The following is a 27,710-nucleotide window of genomic DNA, read 5'->3' on the forward strand; positions in this document are numbered from 1 at the left end:
GCAAAGAATTCGTTTAATTTCTCCGCTACGGCTTTGTCCTCCTTGATCGCCCCTTTAACACCATTTTCGTCCAGCGGCCCAACCGACTCTTTGGCCGGTTTCCTGCTTTTAATGTATCTAAAAAAGTTTTTACTATGTATTTTTGCTTCCAACGCTAATTTCTTCTCAAAGTCCTTTTTTGCCCTCCTTATCTCCGCTTTGCATTTGGCTTGGCATTCCTTATGATCTATCCTGTTACTTTCAGTTGGTTCTCTTCTCCACTTTCTGAAGGATTGTTTTTTGGCTCTAATGATTTCCTTTATCTTACTGTTTAGCCACGCCGGCTGACGTTTAGTCTTTTTTCCCTTTTTTCTAATACGTGGAATATATTTGTCCTGAACCTCCAGGATGGCGTTTTTAAACAGCATCCACGCCTGATGCAAGTTTTTTACTCTGCGAGCTGCTCCTTTCAGTCTTTTTTTCACCATTTTTCTCATTTTGTCGTAATCACCTTTTCTATAGTTAAACGCTAGCGTACTTGATTTCCTAGTTTCACTTCCTTCAATGCCAATATCAAAACCGATCATATTATGATCACTGTTATCAAGCGGCCCTCGTATCGTTACCCCCTGCACTAGATCATGAGCACCACTAAGGACTAAGTCTAGTATTTTTCCTTCTCTTGTCGGCTCCTGAACTAGCTGTTCCATGAAGCTGTCCTTGATTTCATCAAGAAATCTTATGTCCCTTGCGTGTACAGATGTTACATTACCCCAGTCTATATGTGTGACAGTGTGTGTGTGAGAATGAGAGTGTGTGACAGGGCCCCCTCCCTGTTCCTAATGCCCCTCACCCCGTTCCCTCCCCTCCTTTTCCTCCTCCTTCCCACACTTTGGGTTCCTTAAGGCTTTCAAAAGTCTATGTACCCCCATGGCCCTAACGCCCAGTATCCGGATACCCCACTGTTTTCCTCCTCACCCCAAGATGTAATACTTTGACGTCCTTAATTGTTTTAAAAAAGTGTCCTATCTATCCTGTGTACAAATGCCCGGCATTCAGATTGTGTGCCTCTCGTAAATTTTCATTTCTTTCATTCATTCAGAACTTGCCCCCCCCCCCCCCCCCCACCCTGAACACTTTCGATTCCTTCAGTCTTTTAAAACTCTCCTATCAACCCTGTGTCCTAATGGCCAGCACTCAGATTGTTTTGCTTTGCCAAATTGTCTGTCACTGAGGTCAGTGCGTGCCTGCCTAGCAGACCACTTCCGGCAGGCATGGTCCCAAGCACATCCTGTTGGAGGTGAGAATTATTATATAGGATAGCAGCGATTTTGACTTTAGAGACGTTTCTTTTTCATTAATTAAAGAGGGAAGCCCACGTTGATAACTTCCCTCTAAGTGCAGTTACATGGTAGTATTCTATAACCTACGTGCGCACTTTTGCATGCAAGATTATTGAACTAGAGTGCTAGTGCGTGCTAATTCCCACCTTAAACATATAACACATATTAGAAAACTAGTAAAAGAGGCCCGTTTCAGAGGGTCATCAGCAGGGGGGTCCAGGGCCAAATCTATGGGGGCCCAGGCCCCCGTGGCCCCATGTAGCTACGCCACTGCTCGGTTGTAGAATTGGCACTAGTTAGACCTATTAAAGCAGTGGCTTTACGTCATTCAGTTTAGAGTTACTGCCGTACAGTTTTCTGTTCAGATGCTTCATGGGCTTTTCTCCTGTTTCTTAGATGAAAAATTTTACCTTGTAGGTAACTTTGTAAATTAATAATTGGGGGTGAACTCAAAATATTTCCAGCTACTAATCGTGTTTAAATCTGTAGTGGGAGGCTGTAATGCAATGCAGTGGTTATGATATCTGCTGAGGAAGTGTTAACCCTTTGTAGGTTGTGGCACAAAGGGTCTCGTATCATCCCAAAGGTTCATGTGTGGCAGCATAAAGGGTGGGACCAATGAAAGACACTGAAACTTGCTGGAATATCCATAATTATGATATTAACTATATGGCAATAATCTTGCTTATGAGAACCTTCTAATCATAAATCGCTACAAGTATATCTGATCTTACTTGTGTTTTTGAATGGAGGAAAAGACTTCAGATGCTCAGCTTATTGGTGTAAATTTTTCAACCAAAACTGCCGTTCAAACTTCCTCATCGGTCATAAAAAAACCTCCATTCAGTAAATGTTATTTTTTAATTGTTCTTGAATTTCTTATTATTTTCATTCAATCTTTGCTTTATAACATAACGTTCTTATGTATCTCCCATATTAGGAACCTTAAAAGTCAAGGACACTTATCTCAGTGTTGATTATGATTCACATCAGTTTGAAAAATTTACATCGATAAGCCGAGCATCATCTTTTCCTCCATTCAGAGACACGAGTAAGATCAGATATACTTGGAGCGATTTATGATTAGTGGAATATCAATAAGCAAGAAATGAGCAGCTCTTGATGCCAAGTCTGGTTGGAAAACTGTTTTTCATGAGCTGGTGTACATTGAGACCCCTCTCCCTGCAACGCTGGTTGCATAAATGATATTTTAACCTATTGCATTAAATTCTGAGCCTTTCTTATACAGTGATTTGTTCAGTTCAGCGTAACCTGCTCTAATAATCTCTCAAAATCTTGTTTTATAGCAGTTGCCCAATATGAAGAGCTGAGGGCAGAAAGTGTGAAAACCAAAGATCAAGTAAGTTCTTAAACATGCACTCTATTGGTATTGGGTGTCTCTCCTACCTAGGGGTGCCATATGTCCGGATTTACCCGGACATGTCCGGGCAACCGGGCGGGTTTTGCCAATCTGCCCGTTTGCCCAGAAATCCGGACAAACGGGCAGATTGCTAGCCTCCCCTCCCCTTACTTACTACTGCCCTGGTGGTCTAGTGACCTCTTCCGCCTTCGGGGCAGGAAAGAGCCCCCTCTTTCCTGCCCGGAGTGCTGCCCTGCATGCATCCTTCCTGTTCGTGATCTCGGCGCCGATTCAAAATGGCCGCCGAGAGTTGAAGTCTCGTGAGGTCACGTCAACTCTCGGTGGCCATTTTGAATCGGCGCCGAGATCATGAACAGGAAGGATGCATGCAGGGCAGCACTCCGGGCAGGAAAGAGGGGGCTCTTTTCTGCCCCGAAGAGGTCACTAGACCACCAGGGCAGTAGTAAGGTACGGGGAGGGGGATTGATGGGGTGTGTGACAGGGGGGAGGGGAAAATGTGACAGGGGGCAGAGCAAGGACGTGAAAGGGGGCGGGGTATGTGTCCTTTTTGGGGGACAAAATATGGTAACCCGACTCCTACTGCTGGTATCAACAAACAAGAATTTAGTGTAGGAGTTTCACTTGCCAGCCCTGGAAGATAAATACCTCTTTCATTTAATTTGAAGTGTATTACTACTACTACTTAACATTTCTAGAGCGCTACTAGGGTTACACAGCGCTGTACAGATTAACAAAAAAGGACAGTCGCTGCTCCAAGGAGCTTACAATCTAATGGGCGAAATGTCAAGTAGGGGCAGTCCAGATTTCCTGAATAGAATGGTGGTTAGGTGCCGAAGGCGACACTGAAGAGGTGGGCTTTGAGCAAGGATTTGAAGATGGGCAGGGAGGGGGCCTGGTGTATGGGCTCAGGGAGTTTATTCCAGGCATGGGGTGAGGCAAGGCAGAAAGGGTTCTATCTAGCTGTGTATCAAACATGATTTGCAGGGACAAGATCAACTTGTCGTTTACTTTGGGTTCTGTTGCTTTTATTTATGGTTCCCCCCCCCCCAAAAAAAAGTGTCTAGTGCACCTCACTGCCTTCCTCCCCACCTTGAAAAATGGCAGCACCTGACCCCACACAGTGCATCCTGGGATGCACTGAGCAGGCGGTAGTCTGCCAAATGAAGGAATTTTTCCTTATTTGACAGTCTTCACTCACAATGACAAATAAGGGGAAAATGCCCTTATATGGCATACCTACATTTGTTAAGATGGTGGTGTGTGAGAAAGTGGGCATTGCTCTTTCCTCTTTTACAATGCACATTGTGTGGGGGGGGGGGGGGGGGCTGGGGGCAGAGCTGGATTAAGGCATAGGCAAACTGGGCCTCAGGCACAAAAGTTTAGGGGGGCCTTGTCAGATGTGCTCAGGATTCAGGAGGCTAGAATTGCCAATTGTCTGGATTTTTTCAGGATTCTAAACATGTGTACATTATCTGTCTGAAAGCCAGAAGGATGACTAAGAGGCATATTTTCAAAGCACTTAGCCTTCCAAAGTTCCATAGGCTTCTATGGAACTTTGGAAGGCTAAGTGCTTTGAAAATATGCCTCTTAGTATGTGGATATTTTTCAGAGTTTAGCCCATGACAGCTGTCCAATGCTCCCCCTTTCCAGTGCAGAGGCTGTGGTAGAATCCGGCCAATGGGAAGGCTGTAGTATTCACAAGAAAGGGAGGGGCTGAGAGCTGCAGGGGCTGTAGGCAAAGTTACCAATTCCATGGTTTGGCTACAGAATTGGGCGGGTTTCACCCCAAATCCCGCAGGTCGCGGGATATTGGGTGGCTTTTGCTGCCGCGGTCGTGGATTAGGCGGTTGTCCCACAGGCAGAGGAAGTCTCCAGGTTTCTATTGGCTCCCCAATTGGACCAATAGAAAGGGTGGGGGGGGGGCAGGAGGAGGTGGAGGGAAGACGAAGAGGACAGCCACGGCGATGGCGTTGGGGACGGGGTCAGATGTGGCGGCGGCGGCTCCCCTCCTCCTGATCTGCTCTGGAGAGAGTCAGAGTGATCAGGGGACCCGCCCATGCAGCGTCCAGAGAAAGAGACGAGCCAGGCAGCCAGTGAGTCACTGGGGAGGGCCCGGGCTGAGGGAGGGAGAGGGACGGAGTGGAGTTGCCATTATGAGCTACCTCAACCACGTACGTTGTGCTTGGTAGCATTTTTTTATTTCATCTGACTTATATTTTCAAACTTGCCAGCTTGTGCGGCCTACGGATGTTCACAGAGGAAATATAGTATAGAGTAGTAATTTATTTTAAATCGTTATCAGTGTGGCCTTAGGAGGGGCTGGTTATAGGGACACGAGGCTAGCACCAGTGGCGTAGCGGGGCGGTGGGGGCCGTCCGCCCCGGGTGTCAACGGGTGGGGGGTGCATCCGTCCACACCCCCCCCCCCCCCGACGCAGCACCTCCCCCCCTGACACGGTCCCCACCTGCCTACGAGCTCCATCCATCTGCAGCGCTGCTGTAAAGAAGAAATCGCTTCGTCGGCCCTTCTCTCACTCACTGTGTCCCGCCCTCTGACGTAACTTCCTATTTCCTCAAGGGCGGGACACAGTGAGTGAGGGAAGGGCCGACGAAGCGATTTCTTCTTTACAGCAGCGCTGCAGATAGATGGAGCTCTTAGGCAGGTGGGGACGGTGTCGAGGTGGGGGGGGTCCACGCTGGTGGGGGGGTGTCGTGTTGGTCTGCACCCGGGGGGGGGGGGGGGTGCAGCGGTGATCCGCCCCGGGTGGCAGCCGCCCCTGCTACGCCACTGGCTAGCACACATTGTATCTTCAAGAGAATTTTTTTTTTCTCCTGGTAAAGGGCCACTAAAACAGGCATGTTATGGGAATCCGGTCCTCATCATTCAGAGTTTCTATCTATTTAGTTATTTATAGCATTTATATCCCGCATTAAACATGATTTAGGTTGAATCTTGGGGGAGAAGTAAAATCTTTTTTTTTCCCCTTGTGCCTAGATCAAAAGAGATGGTTTGTGGTGGGAACTTTGCTCCTTTTATTTTTGTGGATGGATGGATTATGAATTTGTCTTAATTATAATGATGCTGCAGATTATGCTGCTGATTGTGCTGATTATCCTATGCTGATTCTGATGATTTTGCTGCTGATGATTCTGTTTATGATTTGTGAGTGCGTTAATAATCATATTGACCTCATTCATATTTACCTTATTAATATTTATATTAATGTTGAGCTGGTTTGGGGCTGGAAAATTTTTCGCCATCTGGCAACACTGGCTTGTGGGAAGCTGAGCTCTGCACAGGGTCTTTGGAAAGGGTCAGTGATTGTTCTTGGGGAGGGGGAGGAGGATAGTGAGAAGGGTCTGCTGAGCAAAAGAACAAGCAGCAAATGCCAGAATTTTACATGAGGGTGGGCAGACCTGGTGGGAGGTGGGGGCATTGCCTGAATGAGCACATGAGCAGCAGGGCAGGACAAGGAAAGAGAGTTGGAAAAAGTGCAGGTCACCTGCTTGTGGATGTTTCTGGGCATCTGGTGAGGATAATAAGCTTCCCTTTGAAAATCTGGGCTGGAATGGGGAAGTTCACTGCTACAAAATGTACCTGTGTACATACTAAGTGAAGGGAAGTTTTCAGCCCAGGAATTACTCTGGGAAATTCCTTTGAACACAGTCCTAATTCTGCCTGTGTTCTTTCAGAGACATTGAAAAAAAAGCTAAAATATTTTATTTTGCTTTTTTATTACATTTGTGAACCTTTTTTCACATGTAAAATTTTGTAAATTTATATCTTGGACCCATTGCCCTTAAATCTCACTCGTTTTGAGCAGTCCATCCTCGGAGTCTCTGGTTTGTATCGGAGACTGAATATGACTTGCCCGGCTTCCCTGGTTCTGAGCCCACCGTTGCAGAGCTGCTAAGTTATGCAGCTCCAGTCCAGGAGGGAGACTTTTGGGTCAGTCCTGTTTTGAACTTATATCTCAAGTCAGCGTTCTTTTTGGAGTCTCTGATATCATCAGTTGAAATCAGCACTTCAGGTGGTCCCATAAGGTACCAGGACGGGGTTGAAGAAATCCAGGACTGGCTCGGAATTTCCCTCCTGGAACTGGGTAATTTGGCATCTGTTTTTCTCTACCCAGGCCCCTGGTGTGGCAGCTAGTGGTGCTTCAGCACCCGGGGGGGAGGGGGGGGCCTTTTACTAAAAAGGGTTCCTGTGCAGCAACCTGGAACTGACGCTGGTGGTAGTTATGCCTTGAGTACCCGCCATTTCCAGCATTACAGAAAATAATTAAATAATTTCTAGCGTGGCGCTAACCCAGTGGTAAGTTTACTGCTGGGTTACCACAAGAGCTCTTACCACCACCTCAGTGGGTGGCGGTAAGTTCTCTCCCCCCTCCCCCCGCATGGCCACAGGGTAAGAAGAATCTTATTGCAGCGCCAAGTCTCTTTTTAGGGGCTTTTTACCCGCTGTGGTAAAAACGATCCCCCAGAGCTACCGCAGGGCAGTTTTTACCGCAGCTTAGTGAAAGGACCCCTCGGTGCATCTATTTAGTTATTTATAGCATTTATATCCCACATTAAACATGCATTATTTCAAGCGCCTGGTGCATGCTGTCCCTGTCTTACTCTGGAGATAAGACAGAGGGTGAAGCTACTTGGTGGAAGAGGTTCAGGAGGAGGAGGTGCCACGGGCAGTGTGTGGACTGCACAAAGCAGGGCCTGGCTATACAATTTTTTTAAATTTGTACCCTGCGCTTTCCCACTCATGGCAGGCTCAATGCGGCTTAGGTACTTATTTGTACCTGGGGCAATGGAGGGTTAAGTGAGTTGCCCAGAGTCACAAGGAGCTGCCTGTGCCTGCAGTGGGAATCGAACCCAGTTCCCCAGGACCAAAGTCCACCACTCTAACCACTAGGGCACTCCTCCACTCCTCCATTTTTGAATGTAGGACATGTTTGAACGGTAACAGAATTCAAACATGCGTGGGATAAAAATAAAGGAATCCTGTTCAGAAGGAATGGATCCTTAGGAGCTTAGCCAAGATAGGGTGGCAGAGCCGGTGGTGGGAGGCGGGCCTGGTAGTTGAGAGGCGGGGCTAGCCCTGAAAAAGACAGGTACAAATCAAGGTCAGGTATACACAAAAAGTAGCACATATGAGTTTATCTTGTTGGGCAGACTGGGTGGACCGTGCAGGTCTTTTTCTGCCGTCATCTACTATGTTACTACATGTTGTTTGTTAATCCCCACACTCTGGGGCTCAGGCTCTGGTGAGGAAGGAGTCATAGGTGTGACTACACAAGCGCTCGCAAAAGAGTAGCCCCTTGTGTGTCTTGGTCAGAGCAGGGGTCAGGACTGACCTTCCCACAGCACATTGATTGGGAAAACGCTAAGATCAGGGATGCGTTAACTTCTTGAAATTAATATTTTGTTTCCCCTGTTGTATACTGTAAAGTCATATCACAATCACAAATATAACACAACCCTCCAGAGCATAAGAGCTTCCTGTGGGAGAGAATCACTGGGGGTGGGGGTGGGGGGGGGTATGTTTCATCATATGGTGGTACATTAGGAGGGTATTTTCTAACTTCTGTTCTCTGCTCATGAGAGAGAGTTTCCCTGTTATACAAGCAGACTACGCAAATGCAGAACTAGAATTACCAGTCTGTTCACAAAAACAATGGCAAGAAGCCCACGACAATAAGCAACAGAATTACAGTAATTCTAGTTTAGGACTGGGGTTGTGCACTCTGTCACAGGGACGCAGCTTCTGTTGTCTGGTTGCTGTAATTTGTTCATAAAACTGCAGTAAGAGTGAGCTCACAGCACAAAAGTTTCCAGTGTCTAAGGAACAGGCTGTAAAAAGATGCAGTAAAGAGCCTCAGGGATTTACCTTTACATATATTTCAGTTCTGCAAAATGCAGGCAGGGGAAATTTGGAAGGGGCACAGAATGACATTGATGTCATTATTTCATTTGTATTTTTTTGAGACTTTCTCCGTTAACATGTGAATGTATAACCCAACCTGTCTTCAACCTCTCCAGTGTTATTTTGGAGCCTGATTTCCAAGGCTTCCGGTAATGCTGGTAGAGTACTTTGTAACTTATCAGGCTGCTGCAGTTATCTCCTGGGACACGCCAGCAGTGGCGAGTTGATTAAACAGAGCTGTTTAAGTGGTATATGGTTGGGAAATGGGACGATGTACTGCCTTTCTGAGGTTTTTGCAACTACATTCAAAGCGGTTTACATATATTCAGGTACTTATTTGGAGGGTTAAGTGACTTGCCCAGAGTCACAAGGAGCTGCAGTGGGAATTGAACTCAGTTCCCCAGGATCAAAGTCCACTGCACTAACCACTAGGCTACTCCTCCACTAGCAACAGTCCATGTAGAAGCCTGCCCTTGCCGTGCAGGCTTCTGTTTCTGTGAGTCTGAAATCCTGCACATACGTGCAGGACGTCAGACTCACAGAAACAGAAGCCTGCGCGGCCACATTGGTGATCTGCAAGGGCCGACTTCTACATGGAATGTTGCTAGTGGAATAGCAACATTAACATTCCATGTAGAATCTCAAATAGTAGCAATATTCCAGAATCTCAAACAGTAGCAACTGCAACATTCCATGTAGAATCTCAAATAGGGAAAGGGAAATTCAACTTGATATACCGCCTTTCAGTGGTTTTTGCAACTACATTCAAAGCAGTTTACATATATTCAGGTACTTATTTTGTACCAGGGACAATGGAGGGTTAAGTGACTTGCCCAGAGTCACAAGGAGCTGCAGTGGGAATCGAACTCGGTTCCCCAGGATCTAAGTCCACTGCACTAACCACTAGGCTACTCCTCCACTAGCAACAGTCCATGTAGAAGCCTGCCCTTGCCGTGCAGGCTTCTGTTTCTGTGAGTCTGAAATCCTGCACATACGTGCAGGACGTCAGACTCACAGAAACAGAAGCCTGCGCGGCCACATTGGTGATCTGCAAGGGCCGACTTCTACATGGAATGTTGCTAGTGGAATAGCAACATTAACATTCCATGTAGAATCTCAAATAGTAGCAATATTCCAGAATCTCAAACAGTAGCAACTGCAACATTCCATGTAGAATCTCAAATAGGGAAAGGGAAATTCAACTTGATATACCGCCTTTCAGTGGTTTTTGCAACTACATTCAAAGCAGTTTACATATATTCAGGTACTTATTTTGTACCAGGGACAATGGAGGGTTAAGTGACTTGCCCAGAGTCACAAGGAGCTGCAGTGGGAATCAAACTCAGTTCCCCAGGATCAAAGTCCACTGCACTAACCATTAGGCTACTCCTTAAGTCAGAAAGTTGGTTGGGTTTTACAAAGACAGTGAAAACGTGTGTTTTCTGGGACTAGCTGTGCATTTAAGGTAGTAATGAATGTGTGTGTATGGTGGGGTGGTCATCACAACACAAGCCAGTTCTTTATTTAAAATGTCAGCTCAAGTTTTTTCTTTTTCTTTTAAATGAACTGTAGCCACAAAGGGCACACACCCTTTATTTTCAAAGAGAAGAATGTGCTTGATAAAGTTTTATCAACGAATTTGTAATAGACAAATTCATTTTTCATGTTCCTGTCTACATGAATATACAGGAGGTGGTGGCATCAGGATTCTGGCAACACCTGGTACTCAGAGGTTCATGTTGTCTGTGTAGGTAGTTCAACTTCCTCTCTGTCAGTAGGAAAGGTCACTGTTTTGTGCTCTTCAAACCTTCCTAAGGAGGGCTCCACTTCTACAGCATGGATCTGCTCAGAGGGGTTGTAATCTGCTGTCTCTCCCCCTCTGTAGGTTGTGCAGTCTATCTTCCTGAGAGCCCTGGGTTAGCAGCTCCTAGAAACATAGAAACATGACGGCAAATAAAGGCCACATGACCCATCCAGTCTGCCCATCCTCTGTAACCCCTAATTCTTCCTGTTCCTAAGCGATCCCACATGCTTATCCCATGAACAGTCCTCGACTCCACCACCTCCACCGGGAGGCCATTCCACGCCTTCACCACCCTTTCTGTGAAATAATACTTCCTTAGGTTACTCCTAAGCCTATTCCCATTATGACATCACAATATGGTTACCAGAGACTGAAACTCTTCACACTAAGAGGGGAAAGTAAGCCAAGAATAGGACAATTGTGCCATTGTGACATCACTGATGAGGTTGGCTCTTAGGCATTGGTGGAATGAGGCATTATGACATCACAATCTCAGCTCTGGTTACCAGAGTGAAACACACTAAGGGGGGGAAAGTAAGGCAATAATAGGACAATTGAGCCATTGTGACATCACTGATGAGGTTGGGTCTTAGGCATTGGTGGAATAGAAACATGACTGCAGATAAAGGCCATATGACCCATCCAGTCTGCCCATCCTCTGTCACCCCTAATTCTTCCTGTTCCTAAGCGATCCCACATGCTTATCCCATGCCTTTTTAAATTCTGGAACAGCCCTGGATTCCACCACCAGGAGCTCCTCCCATGCCTTCCTCTTTGGGACCACAACCTACATCTCTTTAGCTACATTGGAGAAACAAGTCAGATGCTAAAGAAGAGATTTAATTTACATAGAGATTATATGAAAAATGCCAGTACAAGCAAAGATGTCAGGCCTGTGGGACAGCACTTTACAAAACCAGAACACTGTACCAGTGATTTCATGGTAAGAATCTTAAAAGGGAACTTTAAAACAATACAGGAACGTAAGACCTTTCAAGTCAAAATGATTAAATATTTTGACACCCAGCAGACAGGACTTAACAAAGATCTGGGTTTTCTAGCCCATTACAAAACATAAAATTGTATTGCTTTGTAAACTGTATTGCTCTCCTGACTCCCTGAGTCTCACCTATCCACCCCCCTGTCACTGAAGTGCTTTGATATTTCACTTATATATACTGTCATCTACCAACTTTGCTTGTTTCCGATCTGAGGAAGAAGGGCAACCTTCGAAAGCAAATCAAGAAATGTATTAAGTTATGTCCAGTAAAAAAGGTATCATCTTATTTTCTTTTCCATGTTTTATTTTGTTTGATTTCTATTGATAACCTTAAGAGTGGACTAACACGGCTACCACACCTCTCTACTTTAGCTGACGGAAACTCCTCCAGTTCTTCATGTACCTGTCAGAGGACCTGGGGGAAGCCAAACCCCTTTCAACCAGCTTCTGAGTAGTCAGTCATCCTCTTCCCTTTCCCCTCCCCCTGCCTGGGCTGCAATTCAGGCTTCTTTCCAAATTTCCTTCATAGCCTAGCGAGTGCACGCACAAGGTTCAGGTTTACAGCTGTCTAGGGGAGACTCCTCCTCATGGCAGTATGCACATCATCATCGGGCCACCACATTTATAGTACAAATCGTTATTTTTTACATTTTCAAATTATGAATATTTTTTTTGTTGAAAAGCCAATATAACCATCAAACTGATAGCATGAGTAAAATTTCAAAAAATGATTTATTGATTTACCTGAAGGTTTGTAAATGTGACAGAAACTACAGCATATCAAGTTTCAATAACCACATCACGGAATCAAAATGCACATTATTTTATTTATTTATTTTTGTTACATTTGTACCCTGCGCTTTCCCACTCATGGCAGGCTCAATGCGGCTTACATGGGGCAATGGAGGGTTAAGTGACTTTCCCAGAGTCACAAGGAGCTGCCTGTGCCTGAAGTGGGAATCCAACTCAGTTCCTCAGTTCCCCAGGACCAAAGTCCACCACCCTAACCACTAGGCCACTCCTCCACTGTTGCTACTATTTGAGATTCTATGTTGCTTATCCACTAGCAACATTCCATGTAGAAGTCGGCCCTTGCAGATCACCAATGTGGCCGCGTAGGCTTCTGCTTCTGTGAGTCAGACTCACAGAAACAGAAACCTGCGCAGCCTTCTACATGGAATGTTGCTAGTGGAATAGCAACATTCCATGTAGAATCTCCAATAGTAGCAACATTCCATGTAGAATCTCCAATAATAGCAACATTCCATGTAGAATCTCCAATAGTATCTATTTTATTTTTGTTACATTTGTACCCTGCGCTTTCCCACTCATGGCAGGCTCAATGCGGCTTACAGGGGGCAATGGAGGGTTAAGTGACTTGCCCAGAGTCACAAGGAGCTGCCTGTGCCTGAAGTGGGAATCGAGCTCAGCTCCCCAGGACCAAAGTCCACCACCCTAACCACTAGGCCACTCCTCCACTGTTGCTACTATTTGAGATTCTATGTTGCTTATCCACTAGCAACATTCCATGTAGAAGTCGGCCCTTGCAGATCACCAATGTGGCCGCGTAGGCTTCTGCTTCTGTGAGTCAGACTCACAGAAACAGAAACCTGCGCAGCCTTCTGCATGGAATGTTGCTAGTGGAATAGCAACATTCCATGTAGAATCTCCAATAGTAGCAACATTCCATGTAGAATCTCCAATAGTATCTATTTTATTTTTGTTACATTTGTACCCTTCGCTTTCCCACTCATGGCAGGCTCAATGCGGCTTACATGGGGCAATGGAGGGTTAAATGACTTGCCCAGAGTCACAAGGAGCTGCCTGTGCCTGAAGTGGGAATTGAACTCAGTTCCTCAGTTCCCCAGGACCAAAGTCCACCACCCTAACCACTAGGCCACTCCTCCTCATTAACATAAGTCCTTTCAACTTGAAAAAAAAAAAAAAAAGATTGTTCTCCAAGCACAAACTCCCAACATCTTCATACCATCTGAAAGAAAAACCTGGCGTCGGAATCTTAAAATATTCATTTGGCTCTCGGCAACCAAACAGTCTTCACTTCAATAGCAAACCACAGCATCAAGAACCACTCAAACATTCTGCATTCAGACCTCGAGAGCAAAACAGTGTTCGGATAAAATAAAGCCCAATATTGTTCCTGATAGTTAAGGCAGTGATCATAGTGTGAGGTGCCAAGGAGCAGAGTAGGGAGAAATGTAAGAAAATATTTCTTTATAGAAAGGGTTATGGAGCATGGAGTAGCCATGGCGGAGCCGAAGGAAAAAAAAACACAGTTCAAAAAAAGCATATAAACACAGAGAGGTAGGATTAAGTAGACTGGATGATCTGATTGGTACTTAAAGAAAGCGTGACACAGTAATAGTTCAGGCCGTGGGGTAGCTGGGTAAATATCAGAAGGCTTTAACTCAGTAGGAACCCAATTAGGTCAGTGTCCACAGGTGGGTGGTACATAAGTACATAAGTAACGCCACACTGGGAAAAGACCAAGGGTTCATCGAGCCCAGCATCCTGTCCACGACAGCGGCCAATCCAGGCCAAGGGCACCTGGCAAGCTTCCCAAACGTACAAACATTCTATACAATCAAGCCATTGTGACATCACTAATGAGGTTGGCTCTTATTGGTGGAATGAGCCACTATGACATCACAATAGGTTAAATCACTGCTCTATGTAATAAAAGTGAGCCAAGTAGAGGACATAAGTACATAAGTAATGCCACACTGGGAAAAGACCAAGGGTCCATCGAGCCCAGCATCCTGTCCACGACAGCGGCCAATCCAGGCCAAGGGCACCTGGCAAGCTTCCCAAACGTACAAACATTCTATACATGTTATTCCTGGAATTTTGGAGTTTTCCAAGTCCGTTTAGTAGCGGTTTATGGACTTGTCCTTTAGGAAACCGTCCAACCCCTTTTTAAACTCTGCTAAGCTAACCGCCTTCACCACTTTCTCCGGCAACGAATTCCAGAGTTTAATTACACGTTGGGTGAAGAAAAATTTTCTCCAATTTGTTTTAAATTTACTACACTGTAGTTTAATCGCATGCCCCCTAGTCCTAGTATTTTTGGAAAGCGTGAACAGACACTTCACATCCACCTGTTCCACTCCACTCATTATTTTATATACCTCTATCATGTCTCCCCTCAGCCGTCTCTTCTCCAAGCTGAATAGCCCTAGCCTCCTTAGTCTTTCTTCATAGGGAAGTCGTCCCATCCCCGCTATCATGTTAGTCGCCCTTCGCTGCACCTTTTCCAATTCTACTATATCTTTCTTGAGATGCGGCGACCAGAATTGAACACAATACTCAAGGTGCGGTGTGGTAGACGGTGATGGTAGAGTACTGGTCTGGTAAGTCTGTAGAGTCTCACTGGTTTTGTAATCAATTTAGGTTGTAGCAGAGCTTGTGGAGTGGCGAGTACTCTCGTGGATTAAGTACTTGTTTGACGCTTGGGGCTAGATTCTGTATATGGAGCCAGAAAAAACCATGCCTATGCGTATTCTAAAAGCCACGCCTAAAATTAGGTGCGGTTTATAGAATATGCCTGGGGCCTGTCCACTTGACTAAATCTAATCGCAGGAATGCTGGCTACTTATTTAGGCGCGGATCAGGTGTCTTCTATAACACATGCATAATATGTAGAAATGCCCACAAACCACCCATTCCATGCCCGTGGCCATTCCCCCATTTTGGCTACGCACATTAGAATTTATGCGCATCACTGTACAGAATACCCTCAGCAAGTTGTGCGAGTAAATTCTAATTAAAACCAATTATTGTGAAATAATTGCTTGTTAAGTGGCCATTATCGGCACTGATCGGCTTGTTAAGATAATTAAGTTGCACATGCTAATCAGAACACGACTTGGTTTGCGCGTGCAACTCAAGCCGCACTGTGTGAGTACCCTCTACACACCTCCAAGGACTCTAAGGTCCTCTCAAGGCACATCCCTAACCACACTCTGTCCAAAAGACATTACACGATGTGATGCCTGCAAGCGAGCCTTCTCTGGAATGCACTGCCTGAAAGGCTCCACTTAACACAAGACTATCTCTACTTCAGGAAGCAGGTGAAAGCTTGGCTCTTCAACCAAGCCTTTGATGGAAGAAGTAACTACCTAACTTGTTAGTCTCACTCACACACACAAGGAGTGACACGGGCTGCACATATTGCAACGGGACGTGTTTATCCGCTCCTACCCTAGCTGAGATAATATTTAACTATCTCTCTGACCTTATGTGTAACTTTCTTTAAATCAGTCACTTTGCTTTCTAACTTTTCTTACTGTCTTGCCTATCTATATGTTACATCTCTGCTTTACCCTTCACTTTCAATTAAAATGTTCCATTACATATTGTGTTGACACTGTAAGTAGTATACCACAGTGGCGTACCAAGGGGGGGGGGGCGGTGCACGCCGCTGGGGGGGTGCTGCGCGCCTGTCGGCTCTTCGTTTTCATGCTTCCTTCTGCCCCGGAACAGGTTACTTCCTGTTCCGGAGCAGAGGGAGCATGAAAACGAAGAGCTGGCAGGCGCGCGGCACCCCCCCCCCCCCCCCCAGCGGCATGCACCCCGGGGGGGGGGGTTCTTTCGCCCGGGGATCGGGGATTCTTTCGCTGGGGGGGGGGCGTCGCGCTGTTCCGGGGGGAGGTGCTGCACCCGGGGGGCGGGGCGCATCGGCGATCCGCCCCCGGGTGTCAGCCCCCCTAGGAACGCTACTGGTATACCATGCCATACTTTGTATTGTTTGAATATTTTTACTGCTGTAATTACCTATTGCTCGTGTTTGATTTATTCTTACTGTACACCGCCTTGAGTGAATTCCTTCAAAAAGGCGGTAAATAAATAAATACATCGAATCTGGGGGTTGATATGTGGTTCAATATCCTGGAGTCTAGTCGGATTGCTGTGGTAGTTTTTCTGGACATTTGTGCTGTGTTCAATGCAGTTGGTTATGGTAGGTCTTGTTTGCCATGTTGAGGTAATCAAATAGTTCCATTATTTTGTTGCTATAGACATTGTAGGACACCACAAGGGTCTGTGCTCTGAACAATCCTTTTCAATCTAGATTTGCGCGATCTTAAAATAACCTTGAATGTCGGCTACTGAATCTATGCCGGTGACATAATGTGGGTTTTGCCTGTAAGTATTGATACAGATTTTGCTTTGATGTGTGTGGCGGAACATATAAAATCTCTCTCTGGTTGAGTGGTAATCATTTGTTTGAATTTGAAGGAACCTGAATTCCTTGTCTTCGGGTAGGAATAGCCTACTAGATGTGGGAAAGAGGAACCTGAATTATAGCTACGTCATGCAAGGTTCCACGTTAGGAGTCACGGACCAAGAAAGGGATCTAGGTGTCGTCGTTGATGATACGTTGAAACCTTCTGCTCAGTGTGCTGCTTCAGCTAAGAAAGCAAATAGAATATTAGGTATTATTAGGAAAGGAATGGAAAACAAAAGTGAGACAGTTATAATGCCTTTGCATCGCTCCATGGTGCGACCGCACCTTGAATATTGTGTTCAATTCTGGTCGCCGCATCTCATAAAAGATATTGTGGAATTAGAAAAGGTGCGGAGATGGGCGACGAAAATGATAAAGGGGATGGGACGACTTCCCTATGAGGAAAGGCTAAAGCGGCTAGGGCTCTTCAGCTTGGAGAACTGAGGGGAGATATGATAGAGGTCTATAAAATAATGAGTGGAGTTGAACGGGTAGATGTGAAGCGTCTATTCACGCTTTCCAAAAATACTAGGACTAGGGGGCATGCGATGAAGCTACAAAGTAGTAAATTTAAAATGAATCTGAGAAAAATTTTCTTCACTCAACGTATAATTCAACTCTGGAATTCATTGCCAGAGAATGTGGTAAAGGCGGTCAGCTTAGCGGAGTTTAAAAAAAGTTTGGATGGCTTCCTAAAGGAAAAGTCCATAGACCATTATTAAATGGACTTGGGGAAAATCCACTATTTCTGGGATAAGCAGTATAAAATGTTTTGTACTTTTTTGGGATCTTGCCAGGTATTTGTGATCTGGATTGGCCACTGTTGGAAACAGGATGCTGGGCTTGATGGACCTTTGGTCTTTCCCAGTTTGTCAATACTTATGTATGATGTTTGTTCATCTGGCTGGTGTCCAGCCTATTTCTATGTTGTCTGAGATTCGCCGCGCAGGTATAATTATCGGATGCATGCTTAATTTTTAAATCACGAATAGCATGAGGATGCTTTTTTATAGATTGCGGTTGTTAGGACCGTTCAAGCCATATCTGGATTGTGCTCTGTTCTGGACCGTTTTGTAACAGCTAGTTTTGGTGTCTGTTGATTAGTGAAAGTCGATCTATATGGGGCTGTCAGCTTTATTCAAAACGTTGCTGCTCAGCTTTTAAATGAGAGCAAGCAGTCTAGTCATTATTTCCCCAGTTGAGTGGAAAGATTCTCCATTTGGCTGTGCTTGCAGTTTCCTATTAATCAGTCAAGGTGAAATCTTCAGAGGCTATCGAGCATTCTCTGATTGAAGTTTGAACACACAGTCACATGTTCTCAATTGCAGGTTCTGGGTTGTGGAATGCTTTATCTTTTGAGATCAAGTGGGAATATGATTTATTGTATTTCCAGAAAAAGGTGAAAACTTTTTGTTTGACTGTACTTTCCAAGTGAAGTGGTGTAGAGAAAGTATGACAGCATGTTAATGGGTGATTTACCTAGCGTGGCTGAGCAGTTCTAGAAGACCTTTTACAGGCTAAAGGCTTTTACATCTTGAGGAAAAGGTGATTTATGTTGATTATGTTCGTAGGTCAGCGGTTAACCTAGTCCTTCGGACACACCAAGCCAGTCTGGTGTTAGGTTTTCAAGGCAGAAACTAGGTTCGTGAGCCCTTGGGCCACTGCCGTGGAGCAGCAGTGGCAGGCAAAACCACCCCACACCACACCAGAGACAAGGCAGAACTCTGACAGAAATAGCTAGATTTCACCTGCACTTGACCGCTGTTCCTCAGGAGTTGAGCTCCTGGGTGCAGGCGGCCGGCAGAACTTACCGGACATGGCAGGAACTGGGTACCCACTAGGCTGAGGGTCAGAGAGAAAGGGAATATACATGGGCAGCAAGGCAGGAAACTGGGCTAGGACTCACAGACAGACAATGCTACACAAGGCAGGAAATGGACAAGCTAGAGGACAGGAACTGAAAGCTGCCAAGCAGCCACTGAAAAACGCTGACAGACAAGAGTCAGGACTGAAAGCTGCAGAGCAGCCACTAAACAAGAACACAGACAAACAGAAACTAGACAAGGAATACAGACCAGAAACCTACACACACACTAACTAGAACCAGACAAGAAACTCAAACAAGAAACCAGACTAGGCAGAAGTGCAACAAAGCACCAACAAACCAGGGACCTTAGACGATGCAAAGGCAAACACAGAAGTTTCCAGGTGATTAATAAAGCCCATCAGCTGCTGAAGTTCAGCTGCAGGAATCACAAGGCAGCTACGGGTGCTGTTCAGGCACAAACAAGAGAAGCAAGTCTGGCAGCCCGGCAGATCCGGACCGGACTGGGCTGAAGTCTGGAACGGGTGACGGTCCATAGCAGACACCGGTTCTGGCCACCAGAGGGCGAGGTGAGCACAGACAATGAAACAGTCACCACCGTGACATCTGGTTTTCAAGATATCCATAATGAATATGCTTGAAATAAATTAGCATTCACTGCGTCCATTGTATGCAGATGTATCTTATGCATATTCATTCTGACATACCTACAATATATGGCATGGTATACTACTTAGAATGTCAACACAATACATAATAGAACATTTTAATTGGTAGTGAAGGATAAAGCGGAGATGTATAGATAGGCTTGGTGTGTTCTGAGGACTGGGTTGAGAACCCCTGTCTTAGGGTGACAGCACCTGTGTCTGTTTTGAAATTTGGTCGGTATAAAAATACATTACACAGGGAGAGATCTCGGTGTGGAGTCCGTGAATGGAGAAACAGGCGTTGCAAACCACCTGCGAGACAGGACCCCCCTTGATGTCATCGGGGGGGGGGGTCCTTCTGGAATACCTTAAACTACAGCAGTGTTTGTGGTGCGTGTCACGTTTTCAAAGCTGGACACTGGGTTCGTGAGCCCTTGGGCCACTGCCGAGGAGCAGCAGCGGCAGGCAAAACCACCCCCAAACCAGGGACAGAACAGGACTGGAACCCCGGACTGGAGTTGCAGCTGAGCCAAGCAGGCTAGAACAGGCAAAGTAGGAACCCTAGTCTTCACCTGCGCTTAGCTGCTGCCCCCCAGAAGTTAAGCCTCTGGGTTCAAGTGACCGGCAGGACTTTGCAGGGCAGGGCAGGAGCTGGATACCCCCAGGCTGAACAAGGACTAAGGGTCAGAGGGGAAAGGAATCTACAGGGACAGCAAGGAAGAAGCCTGGGCAGAACTCAAAGAAAGACAATACAACACAAGGCAGGGAATAGACAAGCCAGGGGACAGAAACTGGAAGCTGCAAGCAGCCTCTAAACCGGGGGAAAAACACTGACTAACAAGACACAGAACTAAAAGCTGCAGAGCAGCCACTAAGACACAAACTGACAAAGACTAAACATAAAACTAAAGCCCAGAGACAAGACTAGCAAACTAACAACAACCTAAACTAACTACACACTGAGTGGCTAGAACAGACAAGAATCAAGGCAAGGATTCAAACTAGGCAGCAGAGCAACAAGCACTAACATACCAGGGCCTTAGACGCAATGCAAAGGCAAAGCAGCAAGGTTTCAGAATGGCTAATAAGCCCAGCAGCACCTGGAGCTCAGCTGCAACCATCACCAGGAAACTACGGGTGCTGTGTAGGTTTAATCCAAGCAAGCAAGTCTGGCAGCCTGGAAGATCCGGACCGGATTGGGCTGAAATCTGGAACGGGTGACGGTCCACAGCAGCCACCGGTTCTGGCCACCAGAGGGCGAGGTGAGCACAGACATAGTGCATGACCCAAAGGGGCACGCCCCTTTGGAGCCCAGAGGAGACTGGGGAATAGTCAGGGTAGGGAATGAGTTGTAACGTACTATGATTTGATACTGTATTCCTTTAATTTTGTTTCTTGTTACTAGATCTACTTTTGCTCCCCTAGATGTGGGCTTGGAATGTTTATTTGTGATTTATGATTGTTTTCTTATTGTATTCTTGAAATTGTCTTGTTTCTTTGTGAAACTGATTTATAAAAATAAAAGGAAAAAAAGAAAAAAAATACACAAACATAACCCAAAAATGGGACAATACTAATGCAAAAATATTTTTTATTCAGTGAACCCCCTTGTGTGTCTGAATTTATTTATCATAAAATCCTAAAATGTTGGTAGCTGGAGGTTTTTGAACATATGAAATTCACAAGAGAGGTACATCTCGGAGTATCTACAAATTGTTCCTTTATATTAAGATTAAAAAAATCAATATCTTCAAGAAGACTTACTATATTATATAGAAAGTACATAAGTATTGCCACACTGGGACAGACCAAAGGTCCATCAAGCCCAGCATCCTGTTTCCAACAGTGGCCAAACCAGGTCACAAGTACCTGGCAGAAACCCAAAGAATAGCAACATTCCATGTAGAATTGCAAAGAATAGCAATATTCCATTCAGAATCCCAAGTGCATAAGTATTGCCATACTGGGACAGACCAAAGGTCCATCAAGCCCAGCATCCTGTTTCCAAAGGTGGCCAATCTAGGTCACAAATACCTAGCAAGATCCCAAAAAAGTACAATACCTTTTATGCTGCTTATCCCAGAAGGTCTAAGGACTTCTCCTTTAGGAAGCCGTCCACACCTTTTTTAAACCCCGCTAAGCTAACCGCCTTTACCACATTCTCTGGCAATGAATTCCAGAGTTTAATTACATGTTGAGTGAAGAAATATTTTCTCTTATTCGTATTAAATTTACAACTTTGTAGCTTCATCACATGCCCCCCTAGTCCTAGTATTTTTGGAAAGAGTAAACAAACGATTCACGTCTACCTGTTCCACTCATTATTTTATAGACCTCTATCATATCTCCCCTCACCTGTCTCTTCTCCAAGCTGAAGAGCCCTAGCCGCTTTAGCCTTTCCTCACAGGGACGTTGTCCCATCCCCTTTATCATTTTCTTCGCCCTCCTCTGTACCTTTTCTAATTCCACTATATCTTTTTTGAGATGTGGTGACCAGAATTGAACACAATATTCTAGGTGTTGTCGCACCACGGGCCAATACAAAGGCGTATATCACACAGAGGAGTTCTGAAAAAAAACTGTATTCTATGGTAGAATGAACAAATGATTCCAGAATACCAACCTGAGATTTTGAAAGATTGCAAGGGGGAAGAAGATTGTGTGGTCTGCCCAGTCGTTATGATGCAGTTGTGGTGTGTGGTATTGGGACAGGAAGGAAACTGGGTGGACCAGATGTCTGTTGTAGGTTTTTTATTTTTATTATTATTATTATTACCATATTCATGTCTTCAAAATTCAACTGTTAGCGTAGGATGTCTGTAGGAGCTTGAAGACTAGAAGTAGGTTGGGCAGGCAGCTGCTGGCTGGCGAAGGTGTCCATGTATAAATTCCTCTCCCAGCTGGATTCGGATTCACACGACAGGGTTGATCCAGTCATGAGTTTACCCTGTTGCCTGCAGGGAATTGTATCTTTGCTTTCCTTAGGGGAATGCAATGGGGCAGGGTCGCCGAGAGACTAAGCCGGGCCCGGGGCAAGGCCGCCTCCGCCTCCCCCCAATCGCTACTGCTCTCGCCTCCCTCTCCTGCTCCCAGGCCGCCAGCACCGCAGTCCCCAGTCTCCACCTACCTTCCCCTCAGCTCCCTTCTGTCTGCCATCTGACCTCCTTCATTTAAAAAAAAAAATCTCAAAATTGGCAGCGCAGCGCCTTCTGTGTGAAAGCGGCAGATCGCCTTGTGCGGGCCTTCCCTCACTGTGTCCTGCCCTCGTGGAAATAGGAAGTTACATCAGAAGAGGGTGGGACACAGTGAGGGAAGGCCTGCCCGAGGCGATCTGCCACTTTCACACAGAAGGCGCTGCGCTGTCGATTTTGAGATTTTTTTTTTTTTTAAATGAAGAGGGTCAAATTGCAGACAGAAGGGAGCTAAGGGAAGGTAGGTGGACACTGGGGACTGCGGCCTGGGAGCAGGAGAGGGCGAGAGTCCCCGGGCCTGGGGATTCTTGCCCCCCCCCCCTCTCGGCGGCCCTGCAATGGGGAAATCAGAGCTACAAGTCCCTGAATCCAATGAGGTTAATCCAGGAATCTGGATCCAGTTGACAACCCTGCTTCCGGAGAGTACCAGTAGGAGAAGAAAAGCAACCACTGCCTCAGACTGTGTCCTCAATGTCCTCTGCTTCCCTGGGTCTGACTGCTTGAACCGTGTGACTGTACAGTGTCCTGCATGATTCAAAAGTATTCGGACCTCAAACAGCACAGGGGAAGGACATGGCCCAAGATGCTGCAGTCATCTGATCAGTGTGTTTGTATGGGGGGGGGATGGATGGAGAAAGAGAGCTCTAGCGTGGGAGGGGGGGAGGGTGGAATTACAAAGGCGATTGGAGGGGGAACTTGTATAAAATCCTGAACCCTTCTTTCAGTTAGAGGATCTGGAGCAGGACAGATCCCTCCTCTCAGTACCCTTCTCCACCACCGCCAACTCCAGGCTCCGCTCATTCTGCCTCGCCTCACCCTATGCTTGGAATCAACTTCCTGAGCCCTTACGCCAAGCCCCCTCCTTACCCATCTTCAAATCCTTGCTCAAAGCCCACCTCTTCAATGTTGCCTTCGGCACCTAACCTTTTTACCCATTCAGGAAATCTAGACTGCCCCAATTTGACTGCCCCTACTTGACTGACTGTACATTTGTCCTTTAGATTGTAAGCTCCTTTGAGCAGGGACTGTCCTTCTATGTTAAATTGTACAGCGCTGCGTAACCCTAGTAGCGCTTTAGAAATGTCAAGTAGTAGTAGTAGGGGGTGAGAGGTTCTGGGGTGAGTGTGGGATTGTGTGACAGGATCTAGAGGGTTTGGGGGAAGAAAAGTGTGAGGTTTGCTGGGAAACAAGTTGTACATCAGAGGAGCTGGGCGTCAGTATTTTGCCTGTGTGTAGATTCAGAGAAGATTGCAATTGGTGGATACCTGAGGCAGTGGGAGATAAAGTGATTTGCCCCAGGTCACAAGGAGCATCCGTGGCGGGAGTGGCATTTGAACCTCGGCTTCCATGCTTTTCTGCCCTTTTTTGCTGCAACCAATCTGCTACTTACTTTGTGATATATTGTCTATTTGATTTATAATCCTTCTTCTGTACCACAGATTATATGCTGTAGACAGTAAAACATAAAATATGACAAATCCCAACAGTTTCGTATTGTCCGTCTGATTGAACTGGTTAAGAACACGATTCCTTTCTGTTGTGCTGTATTTCAGGGCAGTGCAGAATTATTCCAGTCTGTGCCCGAAAACACCGTCTTGCTTCAGTAAAGCACTTGTTGACTCGTGCATGTCTTTCCTGTGCCGTTATCCTTCCAGACTCTTCTCTTTGTCCTAAAAGTACCTGGTCAGCGGATGGAGTAGCTACCAGTAGAGGAAATGTAGAGCAGAGATCAACAAATAAGGGGCAGGTGACATCCTTTTATCTGGACACTAATGTAATAACATTTCTGACAGGTGTTTTGAGATCTGCACCCCTCAGTTAGGGTAAAGACAAAATACCAGCGGCGCTTTGTCGGTAAATAAATATGATGCAAATGTTTTTGTATAGGGATAGTATTAAAAGAAGAAAAAAAAAGCAAACTTAATCTGTTTAATCGCATTCCCTTCAAGAGAGCCAGCTCTGTTATCATTTCATTTACTTTTGCAGTGTGAGTTTACACTTCAAGGTCTTTCAAGAGCAGTGTTACACAAGGGCTTGCTTATGTTGTCCCTTCCCTGCCCCTCTGATGTGTGCTTATGTGGGAGAGACAGATAAGACTGTAGTTACACGCTGATTCCCATTTGGGAGGGGTGACGGGGGAAGGGCAGTTGGCCAAGTGTGTCATGTTAATGTGGCTGGCACTGCAGGGGTGGCAGATGTAAGGTTCTTTAGGGTTGTCCTGTCTTCAAAGGAGAGAACTTAACCTCCCCCCCCCCCCAAACCACCTTCAGTCTTCCATGCAACCTGTGAAACAGAAACCTGAGCTAGCCAACTTGAAAATGTGCTGATTCTGCTGGAAGCTGGTTGAAAAACCAGCCTTTACCTGGAATAATCATGTGCATTGTTTGCTGGCATCACCTGATCTGGTCTGAGTCAGAGATTTTTCTGTGTTTTCCCAGTGATGTCCTTGGCCTGGTCAGCAGGGTGCAGGACAAACAAAACTGAGACTCTGGTTTCAGGAAACTGTATGTCTTTATTCCGTGGCAGATTGGGGATAATCTTCTTAAATTGTACATGGACCAGGTACATACGTGCGCTTAATCTCTGTCTCATGTGGTCACCGTGAGTGAGAACTTGGAAGTTTTGTGTACCCTTAAAAATGTGCTCTCAGCCGCTCCCTATATAACGGACATTACCTGACTCTTCTTCCCCCTTTCCCTCCCTAAGTTCCCCCCAATTTTACCTACCATACATGTAGCTCATTCTACCACAATATCACTTTGTATTCATTCATACCAAGTATTTGTCCAGACCGGAATCGGCTAACGCCGTTAACGGTTATATGCAAGCCATATTGAGCCTGCAAAAAGGTGGGAAAATGTGGGACACAAATGTAACAAATAATAATAATAAAGTGTAAGAGGCCTATGGAGCAGACACAGATCTTTGACACAAGCAGGTGATCATAGTAACATAGTAGATGACGGCAGAGAAGGACCTGCCCGGTCCATCCAGTCTGCCCAACAAGATAACTCATATGTGCTACTTTTTGTGCATACCTGACCTTGATTTGTATCTGCCATTTTCAGGGCACAGACCATAGAAGTCTGCCCAGCACTAGCACCGCCTCCCAACCACCAGCCCCCCCCCCCCCCCCCCCCACACCGGCTCTGCCATCCAATCTCGGCTAAGCTTCTGAGGATCCATTCTTTCTGAACAGGATTCCTTTATGTTTATCCCACGCATTTTTGAATTCCGTTACCGTTTTCATCTCCACCACCTCCCGCGGGAGGGCATTCCAAGCATCCACTACTCTCTCCGTGAAAAAATACTTCCTGACATCTTTCCTGAGTCTGCCCCCCTTCAATCTCATTTCATGTCCTCTCGTTCTACCATCTTCCCATCTCCGGAAAAGGTTCGTTTGCGGATTAATACCTTTCAAATATTTGAACGTCTGGATCTTATCACCCCTGTTTCTCCTTTCCTCCAAGGTATACATGTTCAGGTCAGCAAGTCTCTCCTCATACGTCTTGTAACGCAAATCCCATACCATCAGTTTGTAAGATAATCCAGTTTTGTTTTGTGTTGTGTTTATTGTGCTGAGGGTGGAGGGGTGGGCAGGGAGCAGGCTTGTAACTTATTTGAAAACAAAAGGTGTTTTTTTTTTGTCATACTTTGTGCCTGTGTCAAAAACAAATTATGGGGCCCTTTTACTGAGCCTGCTCTTTCGGGGACTACCGCTGGCCCAACACAGCTGGCGGCGGAAGTCCCGCCCCAAGCGCCGGCCATTTCCGGGGGAAAAAGGAAAACCTCTGGAAATGGCTTGCACACCACTAACCCGGCGGTAATCAGGCTTCGCCACGTGCTCCTCGGTTACCGCTGGGTTAGCGCGGGAGCCCTTATTGCCATCTCGGTGGGTAACGATAAGGACTCCCCGTCGCATGCCCATGTGTGCTGGGGACTTTTTTTTTTTTTTTTTACTTGCTGCGGTACAAAGAACCCTGGCACGCAGGAAGTGGAAAACATCAAAAGTATCGAATTTATCATTAAAATTAGCTTTTTTTAATCCCTCGTCTTCGCTCCTAGTTCTTAAGGGCTGCCGACTGGTCCAAGTTTCTACCTATCCCTAATGAATATGCACATGAGAGATTTATTTATTTAGATTTTGGTCACACCTTTTTCAGTAGTAGCTCAAGGTGAGTTACATTCAGGTACTCTGGATATTTCTCTGTCCCAGGAGGGTTAGGTTTGTACCTAAGGCAATGGAGGGTTAAGTGACTTGCCCAAGATCACGCGGAGCAGCAGTGGGATTTGAACCGGCCACCTCTGGATTGCAAGACCAGTGCTCTAACCACTAGGCCACTCCTCCACACATGCCTTCTACCTCTACAGCATACAAATCTCTCTCATGCATATTCATTCAGAGTACCTTGAAATCCTGACTTGTTGGTGGCCCTTCAGGGCTGAGTGAAGACCAACCAGCCAATATTCAAAACCGTTTAACCATCCAGGATTGGTACCTGGCCGGTTAAATGGTACTTAGCTGGCTATCCGGCGATATTCAATGGAAGATAGCTGGCTGTCTCCCACTGAATATTGCCAGTTAGCGCCTAGCGGATAGCCGGTTATTTTACGCAATATAACCTAACCTACGATTTTCAGTGTGTTGCCGGACAAATTTGGTGGCCAGATATGGCTACGTCAATACCTGGAGTATGTTTGACTGGGTCAAACTTAACCGTCCAGCACTAAGTACCGACCAAAAATAAACCGGATGTTCAACGCTGATCACTGGAAACAGCGCGGACTGCGGGAGGTAACCTTTAAGTTCTAAGCTAACTTTCTATTGATGCCGCATTAGATTTTTTTCCATGAAAACAATGGAAAATCGGTGCACCCTTGTTTTTGTAAATACTTTGAAATTTGAATAGTCAAATATGGCTGCTAATCTCTATAAGACCTGTCGCTTCTTCCTCTATAACATTAGCAAAATCCGCCCTTTCCTCTCTGAGCACACCACCCGAACTCTCATCCACGCTCTCATTACCTCTCGCCTTGACTACTGCAACCTACTCCTCACTGGCCTCCCACTTTGCCATCTATCCCCCCTTCAATCCATTCAGAACTCTGCTGCACATCTTATCTTCCGCCTGAACCGATATACTCATATCACCCCTCTCCTCAAGTCACTTCATTGGCTTCCGATCAGGTACCGCATACAGTTCAAGCTTCTCCTACTAACCTACAAATACACTCGATCTGCAGCCCCTCCTTACCTCTCTACCCTCATCTCCCCTTACGTTCCTACCCGTAACCTCCGCTCTCAAGACAAATCCCTCCTTTCAGTACCCTTCTCCACCACCGCCAACTCCAGGCTCTGCCCTTTCTGCCTCGCCTCAC

General features: G+C 45.9%; 1 protein-coding gene across 1 annotated transcript in view; it reads left to right on the top strand.

The window, feature by feature from the left end:
• The window catches only part of LOC115469892 (shootin-1-like), a 174,803-nt gene that overhangs the window by 21,753 nt on the left and 125,340 nt on the right, over positions 1–27,710 (top strand). Inside the window, exon 2 of the mRNA XM_030202648.1 lies at positions 2,630–2,682. Within this exon, the coding sequence (XP_030058508.1) occupies positions 2,630–2,682 (53 nt within the window). The remainder of the gene's footprint in view (positions 1–2,629; positions 2,683–27,710) is intronic.

This window comes from Microcaecilia unicolor, chromosome 5 (assembly GCF_901765095.1).
Source record: "Microcaecilia unicolor chromosome 5, aMicUni1.1, whole genome shotgun sequence".
Classification (NCBI taxonomy): Eukaryota; Metazoa; Chordata; class Amphibia; order Gymnophiona; family Siphonopidae; genus Microcaecilia; species Microcaecilia unicolor.